Raw genomic sequence first — 15,643 nt, 5'->3', positions numbered from 1 at the left:
CTTCGTTACGGTCTTCGCATTCAGAATTAACTTTCGTCGTTAGTTGGAATTTCCAGCAATACTCAATCGTCACCTCAACATCTGGGCTTCAACTTTTCATATATGGTGCATAACCCCTCTGGTACCGACGGGTTCACAGCATCCGCGAAGCAGGGCTTACAGAGCTGTCTGTGCGCGGGTAAAAAAATTGCAATTCGCCAAGGCTACAGCTACAACGATATTGAAAGATACACGTGCGAAGTAAACTAATCGAAGAGACCAAAGCCCATGTCGTCATCGGACTCCTCCTGTAAAGGCACGAAGAATGGTCAGCATACGTGTTTGGTCGTCGACAAAAGAAGGCGCACTTTCTCCTCTTCTTTCTTCTCTTCCTTCTCCTCAGCAGCACCGCCAGCACTAGCAGCAGCGCCACCAGCAGCGGGAGCACCAGCAGCAGCACCTCCGCCAGAAGGAACAGAAGCAAGCTTACTAGATCCCTCAGAAATCACTTCGTCGATAGACTTGCCCGATAACTCGGAGATGAGTTTGTCAAGTCTCTCATCATCGGCCGCGATACCAACAACGTCGAGAAGTTTCTTGATGTCCTTGGCTGAGGGAGATTCATTTCCTCCAATTTTCAGGAGCAGGTAGGCAGCGATATGCTTCATCTAAGTTCAGAATGAATGGGCGAAGCTCGGATTGTGAAACCGTAACGCACTTGGATTCAAATTTTAAGGTGGTGAAAAAATGAAGTTGTCGGAAGGCCGCGAATCAACTATCGAGAATTGAGAACGGAGATAAACACGAAGCGCAAAGAACTCACATTTAATCCTTGACGGAAGAAACGGGGATTCAATCCGAAGCTGAAGGAAGTTTTTCTGGCGCGTCCCCAACCAAAAATTCGAAAGCTGGGAGTTACGGCAAACGCCGATATGGTACTATGTAGCTGCACGTGTTTTTGAAGAATTAAGGTTCAGCCACCCTCCTACAACCACTGCACGAGTCCATTCCCAACCACATCAACAGGCCCGGCGCAAGGAACCGCAAAACTTTCAAGATGGTGAGACTAAGTTCGCTGACACCAGGACGATCAAGACTTACATGGCGATTCATATAGGCTGACGTTACCGACCCCGCTGTCGCCGCTGAGATGAAAAAGAAGAGGTCGTTCAGGACATTTTCCTATCGTGGCGTGGAACTGGACAAACTTTTGGATTTGAGCAATGAAGAGGTGCGCATGCCATTTCTTTGACGGTGTTCTTTTGTCCCTGACTTTCCGTCAACTTATGTAGTTCGTTGACCTCGTACACGCCCGGGCTAGAAGACGTTTCCAGCGTGGTCTTAAGCGTCGCCCGATGGGTCTCATTAAGAAACTTCGCAAGGCTAAGAAGGAAGCACCTCCCAATGAAAAGCCTGCTGTCGTCAAGACACATCTACGAGATATGATAATCGTGCCGGAGATGATTGGGTCAGTAGTTGGCATCTACAATGGAAAGGTGTGACCCGCAGCTGGTCTATCATTGTCGGGCTTACCACATACAAGGTTTTCAATTCTGTCGAAATCAAACCTGAGATGACTGGTCATTATCTCGCGGAATTCTCTGTGTCGTACAAGCCAGTCAAGCACGGTCGTCCTGGTGTAAGTAAATCAACGTTTGATATCTTTTTGCGTATACGACTTAATCTGTTCCTTCTAGATTGGTGCAACACACTGTGAGTTGAATAATCTTTATTTTACCTTCAGTTGCTTATCGTCAGGTGCTCTTCGGACTGTCAGCCTCCCGATTGTGAGTTAATGTCATTGCCATCAACTCTCGTAGGGTCTAAGTCAAGTTCTTTAGCATTCCTCTCAAGTAAAGCCTCTGGATTTTGTTTACTTCCCATCTTTCGTAGGTACTACTATGTACTTTCTCACTCTTATGCATCGAAGACAAAAATGCTATCATGCGCATGCCATGGGTGCAAACAGCGACTAGCGATTTCCTGAGTCAAAAACTACTGCTTGATCACGCCGCTCACTTTTGATAATCTGGCTTTTTGTCGATTCTGAGGTGTGCTACCACATTTCTGTATGCCATTATCACCGTTGACTCTTTCACTGTTCCGTGCCTTCAGTTCATGAGCAGAATACGCCAAATGGACCGGTACCTGAATTCCACGCAACGACATGCTCCAAGGCCAGAGAGTTGTTCACATATATTGCTATCGACAGTCGCAAGGGCCCTACAGCTCAGCCTCTCGTTCTTTGTCTGCTCAGTCTTGTGGATAAGTGCTTAGGTCTAAGGAACTGTAGTCGACTTCATCTGGCCTGAAGATGTTCGACACTCATCCTTAGTATTCTCGTTGGTGTTATATGTACACCGGTCCCGCTTTACAACGAGCAGACATTCGAATATTCAGAGCTTCACGACGTCGAAGGAGTAACGATGGTTCCAATCAGCGTCTAGGACTGCCCTGGGATGTATGGCTACCAGTCCCGTGTGCCTGCTTCCCTTCTGCTAGGACTTGACTGTCAGTAACTTATCAAGGTCTCACCGATAGCCAAGGTTGGATTGGGGGAAAGGTAAATTGGCTTGACAAACTTTGATGGTTGCAATTTTCAAGGGTGAAACAAAGAGCTGGGGGCCTGATATTTGAGGTTGAGATTCAACGTTATTTAACTGTTGAAACTAAGAATTACAAAACTTCGTTCCACCGTGTTAGTGAGATTCGAAGTGAACGAGAACATGTGACGTACCCACTCTAGCTCTTGATCAAACCAGCTCATGAAATACGTGATTCCTCATGTCTATCGCGACGAACTTGAGACAATTTGGAAGGTAGATCAGCGCCTTCCAACTCTTCAATCACGTCGAAAATGGTGCGAAGCACGTCGTCTCGACCCGCAATGCATTCATCGTTGGTACTCACGCAAAAGACTCACCGCAAGACGAAATCGCGTTGATCTACCCCCAGATTCCGATATGTACGACCTCGAAGTCGGTACGCCTCCAGTACCAGAGCCAGTTGTCGAGACTGAAACCGAGGCTCATTTGAAGCCAGCTAAAGTGTCGAAGTGGCCAGAATCCGTACTTCGTCGTTCAAGGCGTATTGCTATGATTTCGTCGGACCCGCTTTCTTCGCCAAATTCTCTCAGTTCAGGTCCATTCTTTCCCGAATCGTCTCCCTTTACTTCACCTCGTCCCGAGAAGATATTTCGTCCCGAGGAGAGATTATCTTCGTACTTTCTGGCAGAAACATCTCGAATCGTGCCTACTCCAAGTTGCGCTCTGTCTGCAGTCTCCACTCCCAGACCTAGTTCTCCAGACCTTTCTGGTATACCAGATGCACCTCTACACTGTGGACTCAGCCTTACGAGCACTCACGACCACGTTATGGGCCCCACTTCTGACCTGTCAGTTCAACCACAACCCACTCCAGAGTGCACTCAAGGCAGTTCCAACGCCGATTCCGACTATATATGCGCTTTATGCTTGAAAGCTGAGGGTCGGTATCGTGCAAATATCCAGCCTCCGTCGTTCACCCCAAGGCTGACTTTCAAATGTAGATCCATCAACGCACTGTACTTGGAATGATGCGAGTCAAGTGCAGTCTCTATACTCGCTATACCCGTCCTATTTCTCGAGCGATCCACCTTCTGAGCCTGTCCTTTTACTCACTCGTCCGCTCACGCCCCTCAAAGACATAGTACCATCAATTTTCCACTACTCGGATATATCCTTCGACTCACAATCTTCTGGTCCGAGGGACGCAGAACATCCAGCTTACTCTTATGTACTCGCGCTCGCATTTCCAGATGTTCGTTTCTCACCAGATGGTTTCCATATCTGTTCTTCGCCCTGCACAGCCGATAGCTCTTGCACCTACTTCAATGCACTCTGCGCCATGGCTAAGCCGTTCCCACCAGCTTTAGAAAGTCTCGACGACGTACTCGCTACTCCTGTTGTTGACCCGTAGCATGTAAGTGATAGCGTTGTCTACATCAAAACCAAGCCAGATGGTACGTCTGGCGGGGCCACATCGTTTTTTCCATTTTCTCACAAACATTTACCACCTTCTCAGCTCGAGCTCTTTCATGTCCTGTAATCGCCGATTGGACCCAACCTTCTAGTCACTTCGTTTCTCACGACACTCCAAGATTCAACCCCCAGTCAAACTCATCTGCTTGCTTAATCCGAACTGCTCACGTGTACTATGGCTTGAATTGGCTTCAGACCTTCCTCTCCCGTCAATAAACACACTTTGTACCGAAGGTGTCTGAAACCTCAGATTCAATACCTCTATAGTTGCTCACATAAATATCAACCGCGAGTTACCATGTACCTAGCATTTCCACTCTACATATGCACTTTCAAGCTTTGAGCCGCGTGATGAGAGCCTTGCCTAAATTGGAACTTCCAGTGCTTGGCTTACATATTCAGAATTCATCACACGAGTCCGACCAACTTCAACTCCTTACGACTTGAAACGCTAGTCTAGGCCATATTTGCACAAGATGGCTTCAAACAAGCCTAATAAGCTGGCATTTTTGTCGATGCCAGCTCCAGCTTCTTACGTGGCTGGCCTTGGCCGAGGGTGGGTCACCTCATCCACACCATTCGTCCAGAGCTAATTTTTATGCGTCTCAAGTGCATCAGGTTTCACGACGCGGTCTGATATCGGTCCTGCGCGAGAAGGTCCTTCTGCAGAGGTGATCGCGTAAGTACCTCGTCGGTTAGGAAATTGATTTTTCTTTTCATGTTTGTTTCAGTGAAGCACAGGCGCGGAGAGGAGAAGAGCCAGACGTTGACCCAGAACAATTCCAAGATCCCGATAATGAATATGGGCTGTTTGCAGGCACTGCATACGAACAAGACGATGAGGAAGCCGACAAAATTTACGAGTCCGTCGACGTTGCGATGGATGCACGACGCAAGGCACGCAGGTGTGTCCGGCTTGGTTAGTCGAGTTGTTCATTTACCAACTTTTGCTTTTCATTATCAATTATTAGGGAGGCACAAGAACAAGCAGAGCTAGCGAAATACAGAGCCGAACGACCCAAGATTCAACAACAATTTTCCGATCTGAAACGTGGACTGTCTGCTGTAACGGATGAAGAATGGGAGAGTATACCGGAAGTCGGTAATTTGACGAGGCGTAAGAGACCCAAGTACGAGAGGTCGTTTGTTATCCCGGACAGTGTGATAGTCGGAGATCGGACGAAAAATGAGTACGAAAGTTCTTTGGATAGTCGACAACAGTTGGTGAGGGGTTATGTTTTGTGCTTGATATTGATTACTGATATCTGAACTCTATCTAGAACGGTGGATTCGAAACTGCGGCAGATTCTGGGACTCTAACGAACTTTGTCGAGATCGGTCAAGCTCGTGATAAGATTTTATCCCTCAAACTTGACCAGGTAATATCGAAACGTTGGGATAATACCCTACTGATTTTCCCTTTTTAGATATCTGGGACATCGACATCATCTGGACTCTCGACCTCGATCGACCCTAAAGGTTATCTCACGTCCTTGAACAGCGTCGTGCTCAAGTCTGACGCGGAAATTGGGGACATCAAGCGCGCTAGGATGCTGTTCGATTCGTTGGTCAAATCTAATCCTAAGCATGCCCCCGGCTGGATTGCTGCTGCGTGTTTGGAAGAGCATGCAGGAAGAATGGTAGCTGCGAGGAAAATCATCAAACAAGGGTGTGAACAGTGTCCAAAGAATGAAGATGTTTGGCTCGAAGCCGCGAGATTACATGTGAGTTTATCGGCTGCAAGGACGGAGCAAATTTCTGTCTAACTCTCGTGTCATAGAACAACCACGACGCGAAAGTGATCCTAGCGAATGCAGTTCAACATGTTGGGCAAAGCGTCAAGGTATGGATTGCAGCGGCTGAGCTGGAAAGCGACGCTAAAGCGAAGAAACGGGTGTTGCGTAAAGGTGCGGCCTCCATTTTGCACTCCTCTCAAAGCTACTTACTTCCTGAGTTAGCTCTCGAACAAATTCCAAACTCTGTACGTTTATGGAAAGAGACTGTGAATTTGGAAGAATCTGCCTCCGATGCTCGAATTCTTTTATCTCGAGCTGTCGAAGTGATACCACTTTCGGTCGAATTATGGCTTGCACTAGCGCAACTCGAGTCTTTGGAAAAGGCGAAAGGAGTTCTTAACAAGGCCAGGAAAGCTATTCCCACGTCACACGAGATATGGATTACTGCCGGACGTCTCTTAGAACAAGAAGCTTCTATCGGCGAGAAGTCGGAAGGGGAGAGGCAAAAAGCTATGGATATGGTGGACAAGACTATCGAAGCTGGTGTTAAGGGGTTGCGCAGACATCAGGTTCTTCTCACACGAGAGCAATGGTTGAAGGAGGCGGAAAAGTGTGAAACGCAAGGAAGTGTGAGGACATGTGAAGCGATTATAAAAGCAACAGTATTTATGGATGTGGAAGAGGAGGACAGGCTGGATACATGGGTAGATGATGCTGAGAGTGCTTTGAGTCGTGGGATGATTGGGACAGCGAGAGCGATATTGGCTTACGCGTTGAAGGTGTATCCGGATAAGAAGACGTTGTGGATACGAGCCGCGGGCCTAGAAAAGAGCCATGGAACGAAGGAAAGTCTGGATAAGATCCTAGAGAGGGCGGTAGAGCACTGTCCACAGGCTGAGGTCCTCTGGTTGATGGCAGCGAAGGAGAAGTGGAATAATGGCGATGTGGACAGTGCGAGGAAAGTGCTTGCGAAAGCGTTCGATGCGAACAAGGAAAGCGAGAAGATCTGGTTGGCCGCAGTTAAGCTGGAGGCAGAGAATAATCAACTAGGAGTGGCCCGGGAGTTGTTGATTCGAGCCAGAACTATTGCTGACACCGAAAGGGTGAGTTCTAAGGTCATCCGCCTTCCTCTATTGAAGCTAATGCTCTCGATAGATATGGATGAAGTCCGCCGTATTCGAACGCCAGCATGGACAAATCGATGCTGCGCTGCAAACCCTTGCCACTGCAATTACCAAATTCCCCAAGTTTGCCAAGCTTTATATGATACAAGGGCAAATACACCAGTTGCAAAATAACTTCCCCGCAGCGCGCGGCTCATTCATGGCTGGTTACAAAGCTTGTCCGAAGGAACCTACTTTATGGGTCCTTGCCAGTCGACTAGAAGAAGCCGATGGGAAGAGTATCAAAGCTCGAGCCCTCCTCGAGAAGGCGCGTCAAGTCAACCCTGGAAATGATGTTATTTGGGCGGAATCTGTCGGAGTAGAGGAGCGTTCAGGAGGTGCCGTGCCTGGTAAAACAATGCTTGCTCGTGCTTTGCAAGAGTGTCCGTCATCGGGATTGCTTTGGTCGATGATGATTTGGTCCGAGCCGCGCCCTCAGAGGAAAACGAGAGCTTTGGATGCGTTGAAGAAGAGCAATGATAATCCTCTAATCATCTGCGCGGTAGCACGGTTATTCTGGGCGGAACGAAAATTGGAGAAGGCGAGAGAATGGTTTGGCAGGGCGGTTCCTCCAAGGCAGGAAAGTTCGGATGTAGATAACGGTGCAGATATTGGGGATTTGTGGGGTTGGTGGCTGAAGTTTGAAAGACAACACGGGGTTGAGGTAAGTTTTTTCCATCATCCAGTCAATCACAGCTGACCTACTCCTCAATAGGAACAACGTGAAATTGTGAGGTCAAAATGCGAAGCTGCTGAGCCTCGGCATGGACCTACATGGCAAGCGATAGCAAAAGACTTGAAGAACACCGGGAAGTCTATCAGAGAGATACTGGAAATGGTCGCGGATTCCTTACAGTAGTCGCTTATAGCGCACATAGTACTGTACCCAAGCTATATCTGTTCTGTAACTTACAAGCTGTCGGAGTTTGTGACAGTTTGAGAATTTGAAGTCCGCTTGGAAACGGAGATTAGTGCCGGAAGCTCAGACCTTGGTCTAGTCGCCCGCCGATTTTCGAATCATTGAATTATGGTTCAATCAACAGAGTCTGGTGTTCCCGAATTGACTGATACCAACTCCCCTCACTCAGCAGCCAGGATATGTTCTGTTCGAGGATGTTCTCGTCTCTTATCTCACATTGCGACAACCAAGATGTGCCAGTCATGCCGGGAGAAACATCGACGATATGCAACGACGAAGAGGGCTAAACGGAAGCTGGAGAAAGCTGCATTACAAGGACAGACTCTGATAGCCTTCGAACAAATTTCAGGATCTTCGTTGTTGTCAGAGTCCACGACGGAAAGGAGTAGTTCACCTGGGTCACAAAGCAAGAGTGCTACTCTAGATGTCCAGTCTCATTCATCACCGGAAAGTGCAACATCGACACAAACACCATCCGTCACGAAGCCCTCATATTCAAAGAACTCTATTCAGCCGCCTTCAACGCTATTGCCTCTCCCGGGAACGACATGGGACATCAGCAATATAGACCCCCGGATGTTTGAAGCACAACCTGGCAGCTCTGAGCTTGCTGGGGCCCTGACTCCTCTGCCACGCTCCACCCTTCCGCAATCGGCAATGACTTCGACACCCCAGTTTGATTTTCAAACACCAACAGTTCTCTCGGCCTCCCCAGAGGCGACGCAAGACCCAACAGATGACACGCAGTCAGCTGGCGTATCATCTTCCGGAACTCGCAGATTTTGCTCTATCAAGGGATGTAAATCCATTCTCGCAGGTAATGATACGTTTACAAACCTAATAGTAAAGCTTGATCTTTTCTTTGCAGGTGACTACAACTACAAGATGTGTAATCCATGTCGAGATCGATATAAAAATTATGGAGTAACGAAGCGGGCAAAGTGGAAGGCGGAACGCATCGCTTTTGACCAAGAGCTGGAAAACCTGAAACGCGTCGAAGACGAGAGGCGGGCTAAGGCAGGATTAGGACGTCTTAGTGCCTCTCCCGAAGAGCTGCGGGCATGGGAGCTCTCTATCATCGACGAAAAAGTCGCTTTACCTCCTACCCTTGCCAATGTTCTGTCCTCAGTGGCTTCAAACGCGATTGTTAGCTCTTCACCATACGCACTTAGCCTTGCGCAAATCCTTGCACCATTGGACCAGTTAGACTCAACCCAAGCCGCGCGGTTGGCTCACCTCATGCGGATAAAATTCGAAAGTAAAACTGACGGGCTTCCTGGGGCTTCTCTGGTTGCTGGAGAACGTTCCATGTCAGAAGGAGCTCAAGTTTCTGAAGCACAAAACGCACTTGCCATCTCGAGCTCTCAGAATGAAGCTGAGTCTGATTCATGTGCAAGCAACGAGCAAGGCGCGTCTGGCATTTCGTCAAGCACATTACCCGCAGCTCTCGTTCTTCACCAGCGCATGTGCACAGTCTCGCATTGTCACACTATCCTTCCCGGCCACTGTCTATACAAAAGGTGCGATCACCACAGATATCAGAACAGGAAGCACGGGAAATTGAAGAGAGTCCGGGAGAAAACAATCAAAGGGAAAGGCGTTGATCCTGTTGAAGACGGTGGAGAAGAGGAAGTCATCGATACCGATACCATATTGCAAGCCAATTCTGACCCGTTCGATAGTGAGACGGTTGAGAAGAGAAAGATCGAGACAAAAGCAAGGGAACGGGCAAAGCAATTGATATTGACCCGGAATCTGCCCGGTGTTAAGCGTACGAAGGCATCCACACCGCAGGTTAAAGTTGACAAGTCCAACAAAGGGGATAAAGCAAACGCCGCCGAAGGTGAAGTTGAAGACGCGGGTGGGAGCATAACGATCTCTAGCGTTACCCCAGCTCAAATTATCGAACCCCGTGCTTGCGGCAGCAACCACCTGGTGGTAAGACGCCTTTCCCCTTCCCAAAATCGATATATTTATTCTTACAGAATGAGAAACGTAAAGCCTTTTCTTGTACTGCCCGCAATTGTTCAAATCTCATCAATCCTTGCCTCCGCTGGCGGATGTGTGAAACTTGTCGGGCTGTCAGGAAAGAGTTGCGTCTCGGTCAGCTTGAACTGGAGAGGCAATCGGAGAGTCACGAAGATGACAGACTTTTGGCACGTGAAGAGGATCCGGGCCAAGTGTCGGACAATCCAGAATCCTTCTCCGTCGAGGACTTGGAGAGGAATAGAGCCAATCGAAATAAGACACTCGGTGACTCTTTGGGAGAACCTGCCGAACTCAGTGATCGACATCATGATGCTCTGACAATCAAAGCATTTACACCCAAAGAGGTTCGAGCTACACAACAAGACCAAGGGCCCCTCTTCGGTGTTCTCCATGAATCACGACCAGCAGAAGATGAGCGAGACGACTTCATTGTCGCCAATGGGTCACAAGCAACAGGCATCGATGATGCAGCGATAACAAGTCAGGATGTGAATCCAGAGAAAGAGGACGCCGACACAGGATGTCGTCAGTCACTCCCAGTCCCAGTCCCTACCTTTTCTCCGACGATTCCTCGGCCTGCTGAATTTGTCTATAAAGCGGAAGACTGGCCGAAGCGAAAACTGACTAGTCCATCGTCTTCGACATCCCCGACTACGATAGTCAAACCTTCTGATGCTGGTCCAGCCGCAATCAACGAGCCGGTCCGCAAAAGGCGGAGGCTGAGAACTGTCAAGACACTAGCTAACATTCCTAATGAGCTTGCAGGTCAATCGACGTCGTCATCCAGGTCTTCTACCTTCAGTGTCGCCGCCCCTCATGGTCACATTTCGCACGGAGGTTACTATCCCTACATGACTTACTCTCACTCTCCTCCGTTTACACGAAGTTATTCGTACCCGCCTGGCACATCGATTGCCGTACCTTATCCTTATCCGTATGCATATCCAGGCTATGGATACCCTGGTTATCCATATCCCAGTTATCCGTTTGGAGGGAGCTCGCATTCTTATCCTTACGCAGTGCCGCCTCCTCCCCAACCGCCTTATCCTTACAACCTTGCACACACACATCCACCTCCACTGCTTACCCCCCTACCCGCCCCCTCATCGCCCATCGAGCGTGCAGACAACAGCTCACGAGTTGACCGCACGGGTGGACAGCAGATTGAAGATAGCAAGAGCGTCAAACAAATGTCGGGAATTGAAGAGGATGAGACAACGGCAAAAGTTTCGGAGCAGCGAGAAATCTCTACAACTACAAAAGATGTTCCCTCAGTGTCAACCTCTAATCCTTCCCCAAAGAAATACAACTTTGTGTCGCCGATGGTCGCCAATCCTGTCTCTTCACAGAGCGAAAACGCGCCAAAGAGAAGTCGTGACATCTTCACAAACTACACACCTCAGACGGTACAGGATGGAAGTGTAAGTCATTCATCAATCTGACTTGGACCAAATTCTAAGATATGGGGTTCCTTTACAGGTAAAAAAACGGAGGAGCACCCCGTTGTTTCAAGCAAATGCCCAAGATCGTTTGAAGCAGATACAGGCTTCTCTAGCATTATCCAAGCCCAGAAACGATTCCAAGGGCGTATTTGTGACTATGGCTGATGAAGTGCCTTCTAGTGCAAGTGCAGGTAGTAGCAAAGTTCGAGGGTCGTTTCGGTATATGTTCTACCAACCACCCGCTGACTCCGCAACGTCACAAAGCGTTATTCCTTCTTCAGATGGTCCAATTACATCAGATGCAACAGAAACGCAATCAGAGCCTCCCGTACCTGAAGACGGGGAACGATATGAGGAGGCGACTGATCCAGTGCCAGCTGAACAGAGTGGTACTGTTGGAGACCAGAACGAGGGCGATAAGCGGTTTACCCAAGCCCAGGGTACTCCTTCAGTATGTCCTTTTTACTGAGAACTTAGGTTACCCCTGCTTATAATCCAATCTCTTCAGCGGTGGTGTAAAAACAAAGCATGCAATCGTGTTATATCCAACCATTCTTCAGGTTGGCTATGTGACAGATGCAAGACGAAGATCAAACATCATCAGGCGAAGACAAAACTTAGGTTCAAGCTGGAACCAGTGAAGAAAGTGGCACCAACTAAAGGGAACATTAAGAAGGCGCGATAGGTAGCATGGGGGAGTCAGAGGTGCGGGGTGTTGAAAGGGCCTCATGAGTGAATCACAGTTGTAACTTTAATTGGACTGAGGGGTTTCGGAGGGTTATGCTAATAATCATTGTACATACCTATTCGGCGCTTGTGTGACACAGGAGCCCGGATTTTCGGATCCGACTCCGGACAACGCCTGGTCTGGCAGAAACCATAAGGTTCCCCGCTTCAATGTCGCAAGAGATTCCAGATGGAATACCCTTCACATTGTAAGCAATTCCGTTTCTCCAAGTTCCCTGTGCTTGAACAGATCATCAGCTTCACATCACTCATTCGCGAAATAGCAAAGGACACCTCGCCAAATACTCATGGACAACCTCAGAATCCTCTCGATACCTTCAATCGGTGGTTGCAAAAGCTAAGGAACGACTTCTCGCCTTTCCCACCGGGAACCACCAGTGCCATATTTCGCTTCTTATTCCCTCACGAAGACGCACGACGAAAGTTTGGCATGCAAGAAACAGCACTGTCTAGGGAACTCGCTAAATGCCTTTGCATCTCGGATTCAAGGTTGTTAGAATGGGAAACTAAGGGAGAAACCATTTCTTTAGGGGACCAATTGCGTCACATCTTGGAGCCGGCCTGTTCAGTACGTGTTACTCTGTTCTGTTCTGTTTAGGGAGCGCTTAACGCGAGATATTTGACCTGCAGGACTTAGGCGCAATCTGCTCACTCAATGTTACGGCTGTTGACGCGTTATTGGACGAACTCGCTGCAATATCACGATTCTCTGCCAACTCAATTCGCGCAAAATTTCCACGCAAACGACGCAGAAGCCGGGAAACGATACTGAAGGAACTTTTCCGACCATTGTCCCCCTTTGACTCCGCGTGCTTAACGCAAATTATTCTGAAGGATCTTCGACCCCTTATGTATCCCCTTTGCGAAAAACAATTGCATTACACAACGGCATTGAAGGAATTCAGGTCAAACTGCGTAATAGAGTTGAGCAGATTCAATGCCATGAAGGCCTGGGATCCTACCTACGCCCTAATAAAGAACCATCGGGTCTGCTGTTCCCTAGACAATGCTTGTGATGCATTTGAACGCAACGAACCGATAACGAAACCGACTGTTGGGGCACAGCTGGAGGTGAGTATTAGGGGTTTGGTCTATCTTCAGTTGATAGCAGAGAGCTAAAGTCAGATCAGGTGCCAAAGTCCCAGAAGGGTCGCGACTTTCGTCATGCTCTATCCTTCCTCTCCCGGTCGAAGAAAGTGTGGGCTGAGACCAAGTACGACGGCGAGAGAGCACAAATTCACGTCAAAATTACCAATGGACGTCCCAAGATCAAAATATTCAGCAAATCGAAAAGAGATTCAACAGACGATCGGATAGCGGTTCACTCGATTATTTTAGAATGTTTGGGCTTGGACACTTCAACCTTCGAGGATGTGATCCTAGACGCAGAGATGGTACCTTTCAATGGTGAAAAGATTGAAGGTGCGCATTTTCATTCAAGTTGTACAATTCTAATATGTATAGCACTAGGTTTTTGGAAGATACGTCGATTGATAGAGAGTACGGCCAGTGGTGCACGGAGGAAAGTTGCGAAGGACACAGAACCAGAAAGCCCGGAGACGCAGTGGGTTTGACCTCCCATTCCTCTCGCTAATCATGCTGACGATGCCATTACTAGATTCACCCAAAGTTCTAAGGAGGAGGATTGCCCATCCCATCTTGGTTTGATATTCTTCGATGTGATGCACCTCAATGGCCGGTCCTTGTTGACGCGACCTTACCACGAGCGTCGAGGGATTTTGGAAACCTTGATTCGGGTTCTACCCGGCAAGGCATTGTTGGCGGAGCGCTGGGAGATCGACATGAGTAACTTGGGGCGGCAGGGGGGATTATCTAGTTGGCTCCCTCCCAAGAGAAAGGTGACTGAGGATAACCATTATGGGAGCCCTGAGACTCGCCTCGGTCGCATTTTTGCACGCACACTAGCATCGCACGAAGAAGGCCTGATTCTCAAAGCGGCTGAATCTACCTATAACGATTGGGTCCTCCCTTGGGTCAAACTGAAGCAGGATTATATTCCAGGACTGGGCGATGCTCTGGATCTCGTCATAGTTGGGGCTGGGTGGCAAAAGGAAAGAGCATTGGAACTTAGAATCCCTCGAACTACCCTGATAACATTTTACATTGGTGCACTGACGAATGCAGAGGAGATGGCAGTGAATGTACGATTTCCTTGTTTTTTTTTGAGTCCAGCTTTTGTAAGCTCACCTACGCGTAGCCCGCTGCGAAACCGCACTTCCTCATATACTTCACGTCGTCGTATGGTTTAACGCGAGGCGAACTTGAAGAAGCTAATTTTTTGGTGAAAAGTAACGATCCGGTTCATTATTATGACAAGAGTGTAAGTCCCATCTCAGATGGCCAGCTCAATCCTGAACGTTGTGCCATAGAAACATAAGACCCTTTTCTACGATTTCACTCTCGCAACCCACACACACCTTCAAGTACTTTTGAGGGAGCCGTTATTGGCAGAGTTGTTTGGTGACCGATTCACAAAGGCACGCGATGAAGGTGTGAGTACAACTCAATGTAATAAACGTGCTTCTTTGTCTAAACTAGTCGTATCTCAGTACTTCGAAATTCGCTGGCCACGCATTACAAAGATCCACCGCACATCTGAACGTAGCTGGCGAGATGGTCTCAGCTTATCTGAGTTGCAGGCTGTCGCCTCACAAACAATAGGAATGGACCATGACATAGATCTCGATGCCGCGAGGATATGGAAAGGAAAGGATGCCATCCTGCCGACAGATGATTGGAGGGGAAGGTGTCGGAAGTGGGAAGTTAGACTTGGTGTTGCCGAGAGGGACGTCGTGCCACCTCAGAAACGACACCGAGGTTCCGAGCTGCGGACTAGTCAGTTGGCAGAAGACCTTCAGGATATGGCGTCTGATTACTCTTCTCGGACCTTGCGGGTAACCACGAATTTACCGCAAGCTTCTGCACATTCGGAGAAGCCGCTATCACAAGAAGGCGGTGTCGCAGAATCCTATGCGTCGTCAGAAAATTCTCAAAGCAGTCTAATTGCAACATCCAGTCTCTTTCGTGCCATTATAAGAAAGTATCCGAGTCCACCAACCTCTCCCGTGGACACAAGGCCGCCGGTCGTCAACCAATATGCAGATGTCAACAAACGGTCATCTGCAAGCTTTGCGACGGAGAACGATGGGATTGACTTCCTTCAAGCTGCCGTTGTATGGTATGATGTCGAAGTCGGTATTGGGCAAATGTCCGACCTCGCTTTAGCATACCTACAGACCAATCGAGTACACAGTCTAGAGGCGCTTCTCACAGGCAGTGGTTGGCACCCTATAACGTCTGGTTCACCGTGGATACAGCGGGCGGTTGTATTTCTGGATCCGAAGACAGAGGGTGGCCGTCTATTTGAACAGGATCTGTTGTTATCGCTCAAGCAGCGGCTGGGATCAATCCCCACTCATGTCCGGAAACCAGTCTGGATATTCAACAGCCAGACATTTAATTGGAGTGAGCCTTATCGACGACAGGCTCTCAGTATTGTTAGGTAACTAGAGGGCACCCATTCGAGTATCATTATGAACTATTTATAAGTAATGTTATAAATATGCATGTGTAGAATAACAACTTATTACTTGTTGATTTCTGGCAAAGTACCTCATTCAAGGGTATA

General features: G+C 48.4%; 6 protein-coding genes across 7 annotated transcripts; 5 read left to right on the top strand and 1 right to left on the bottom strand.

Annotated features, from left to right (window-relative positions):
• Positions 1–166: 166 nt before the first annotated feature.
• On the bottom strand, positions 167–887 carry ALTA5 (60S acidic ribosomal protein P2). The gene is made up of 4 exons (XM_043152283.1): positions 803–887; positions 698–754; positions 348–647; positions 167–287 (listed from the first exon to the last, which is right to left on the bottom strand). Exons 3-4 carry the CDS (start codon positions 645–647, stop codon positions 246–248), a joined length of 342 nt encoding a protein of 113 aa, XP_043010369.1. The 5' UTR covers positions 698–754; positions 803–887; the 3' UTR covers positions 167–245.
• Positions 888–955: 68 nt separating this feature from the next.
• RPS15 (ribosomal protein S15) lies at positions 956–1,950 on the top strand. Its single transcript, XM_043152282.1, has 7 exons — positions 956–1,039; positions 1,097–1,210; positions 1,272–1,475; positions 1,523–1,618; positions 1,677–1,692; positions 1,757–1,766; positions 1,821–1,950. Exons 1-7 carry the CDS (start codon positions 1,037–1,039, stop codon positions 1,834–1,836), a joined length of 459 nt encoding a protein of 152 aa, XP_043010368.1. The 5' UTR covers positions 956–1,036; the 3' UTR covers positions 1,837–1,950.
• Positions 1,951–2,744: 794 nt separating this feature from the next.
• Positions 2,745–3,936, top strand: E1B28_007535 (uncharacterized protein; the record flags this gene model as incomplete). The annotated part of the gene is made up of 2 exons (XM_043152281.1): positions 2,745–3,465; positions 3,527–3,936. The coding sequence occupies 2 exons, from the start codon at positions 2,745–2,747 to the stop codon at positions 3,934–3,936; spliced, it is 1,131 nt and encodes a 376-aa protein (XP_043010367.1).
• Positions 3,937–4,382: 446 nt separating this feature from the next.
• On the top strand, positions 4,383–7,756 carry E1B28_007534 (uncharacterized protein; the record flags this gene model as incomplete). The annotated part of the gene is made up of 10 exons (XM_043152280.1): positions 4,383–4,554; positions 4,617–4,677; positions 4,730–4,903; positions 4,970–5,222; positions 5,279–5,377; positions 5,426–5,722; positions 5,779–5,905; positions 5,957–6,837; positions 6,890–7,561; positions 7,613–7,756. Exons 3-10 carry the CDS (start codon positions 4,878–4,880, stop codon positions 7,754–7,756), a joined length of 2,499 nt encoding a protein of 832 aa, XP_043010366.1. The 5' UTR covers positions 4,383–4,554; positions 4,617–4,677; positions 4,730–4,877.
• Positions 7,757–8,047: 291 nt separating this feature from the next.
• On the top strand, positions 8,048–11,932 carry E1B28_007533 (uncharacterized protein; the record flags this gene model as incomplete). Its single annotated transcript, XM_043152279.1, has 5 exons — positions 8,048–8,633; positions 8,685–9,754; positions 9,802–11,226; positions 11,285–11,698; positions 11,756–11,932. 5 exons carry the CDS (start codon positions 8,048–8,050, stop codon positions 11,930–11,932), a joined length of 3,672 nt encoding a protein of 1,223 aa, XP_043010365.1.
• Positions 11,933–12,106: 174 nt separating this feature from the next.
• Positions 12,107–15,537, top strand: E1B28_007532 (uncharacterized protein). Of its 2 annotated transcripts, XM_043152277.1 has the most exons (9): positions 12,107–12,182; positions 12,232–12,562; positions 12,625–13,065; positions 13,125–13,416; positions 13,465–13,558; positions 13,613–14,156; positions 14,213–14,335; positions 14,385–14,507; positions 14,565–15,537. In XM_043152277.1, the coding sequence occupies exons 1-9, from the start codon at positions 12,145–12,147 to the stop codon at positions 15,519–15,521; spliced, it is 2,943 nt and encodes a 980-aa protein (XP_043010363.1). In that variant the 5' UTR covers positions 12,107–12,144; the 3' UTR covers positions 15,522–15,537. The 2 variants fall into 2 exon arrangements, with proteins under 2 accessions (XP_043010363.1, XP_043010364.1); XM_043152278.1 differs by having other exon boundaries at positions 12,107–12,562.
• Positions 15,538–15,643: the final 106 nt, after the last annotated feature.

The sequence above is a fragment of the Marasmius oreades genome, chromosome 4 (assembly GCF_018924745.1).
Source record: "Marasmius oreades isolate 03SP1 chromosome 4, whole genome shotgun sequence".
NCBI lineage: Eukaryota > Fungi > Basidiomycota > Agaricomycetes > Agaricales > Marasmiaceae > Marasmius > Marasmius oreades.
Note: the sequence above shows the minus strand (reverse complement) of the source record. Positions and strands in the feature narration are given on the sequence as shown.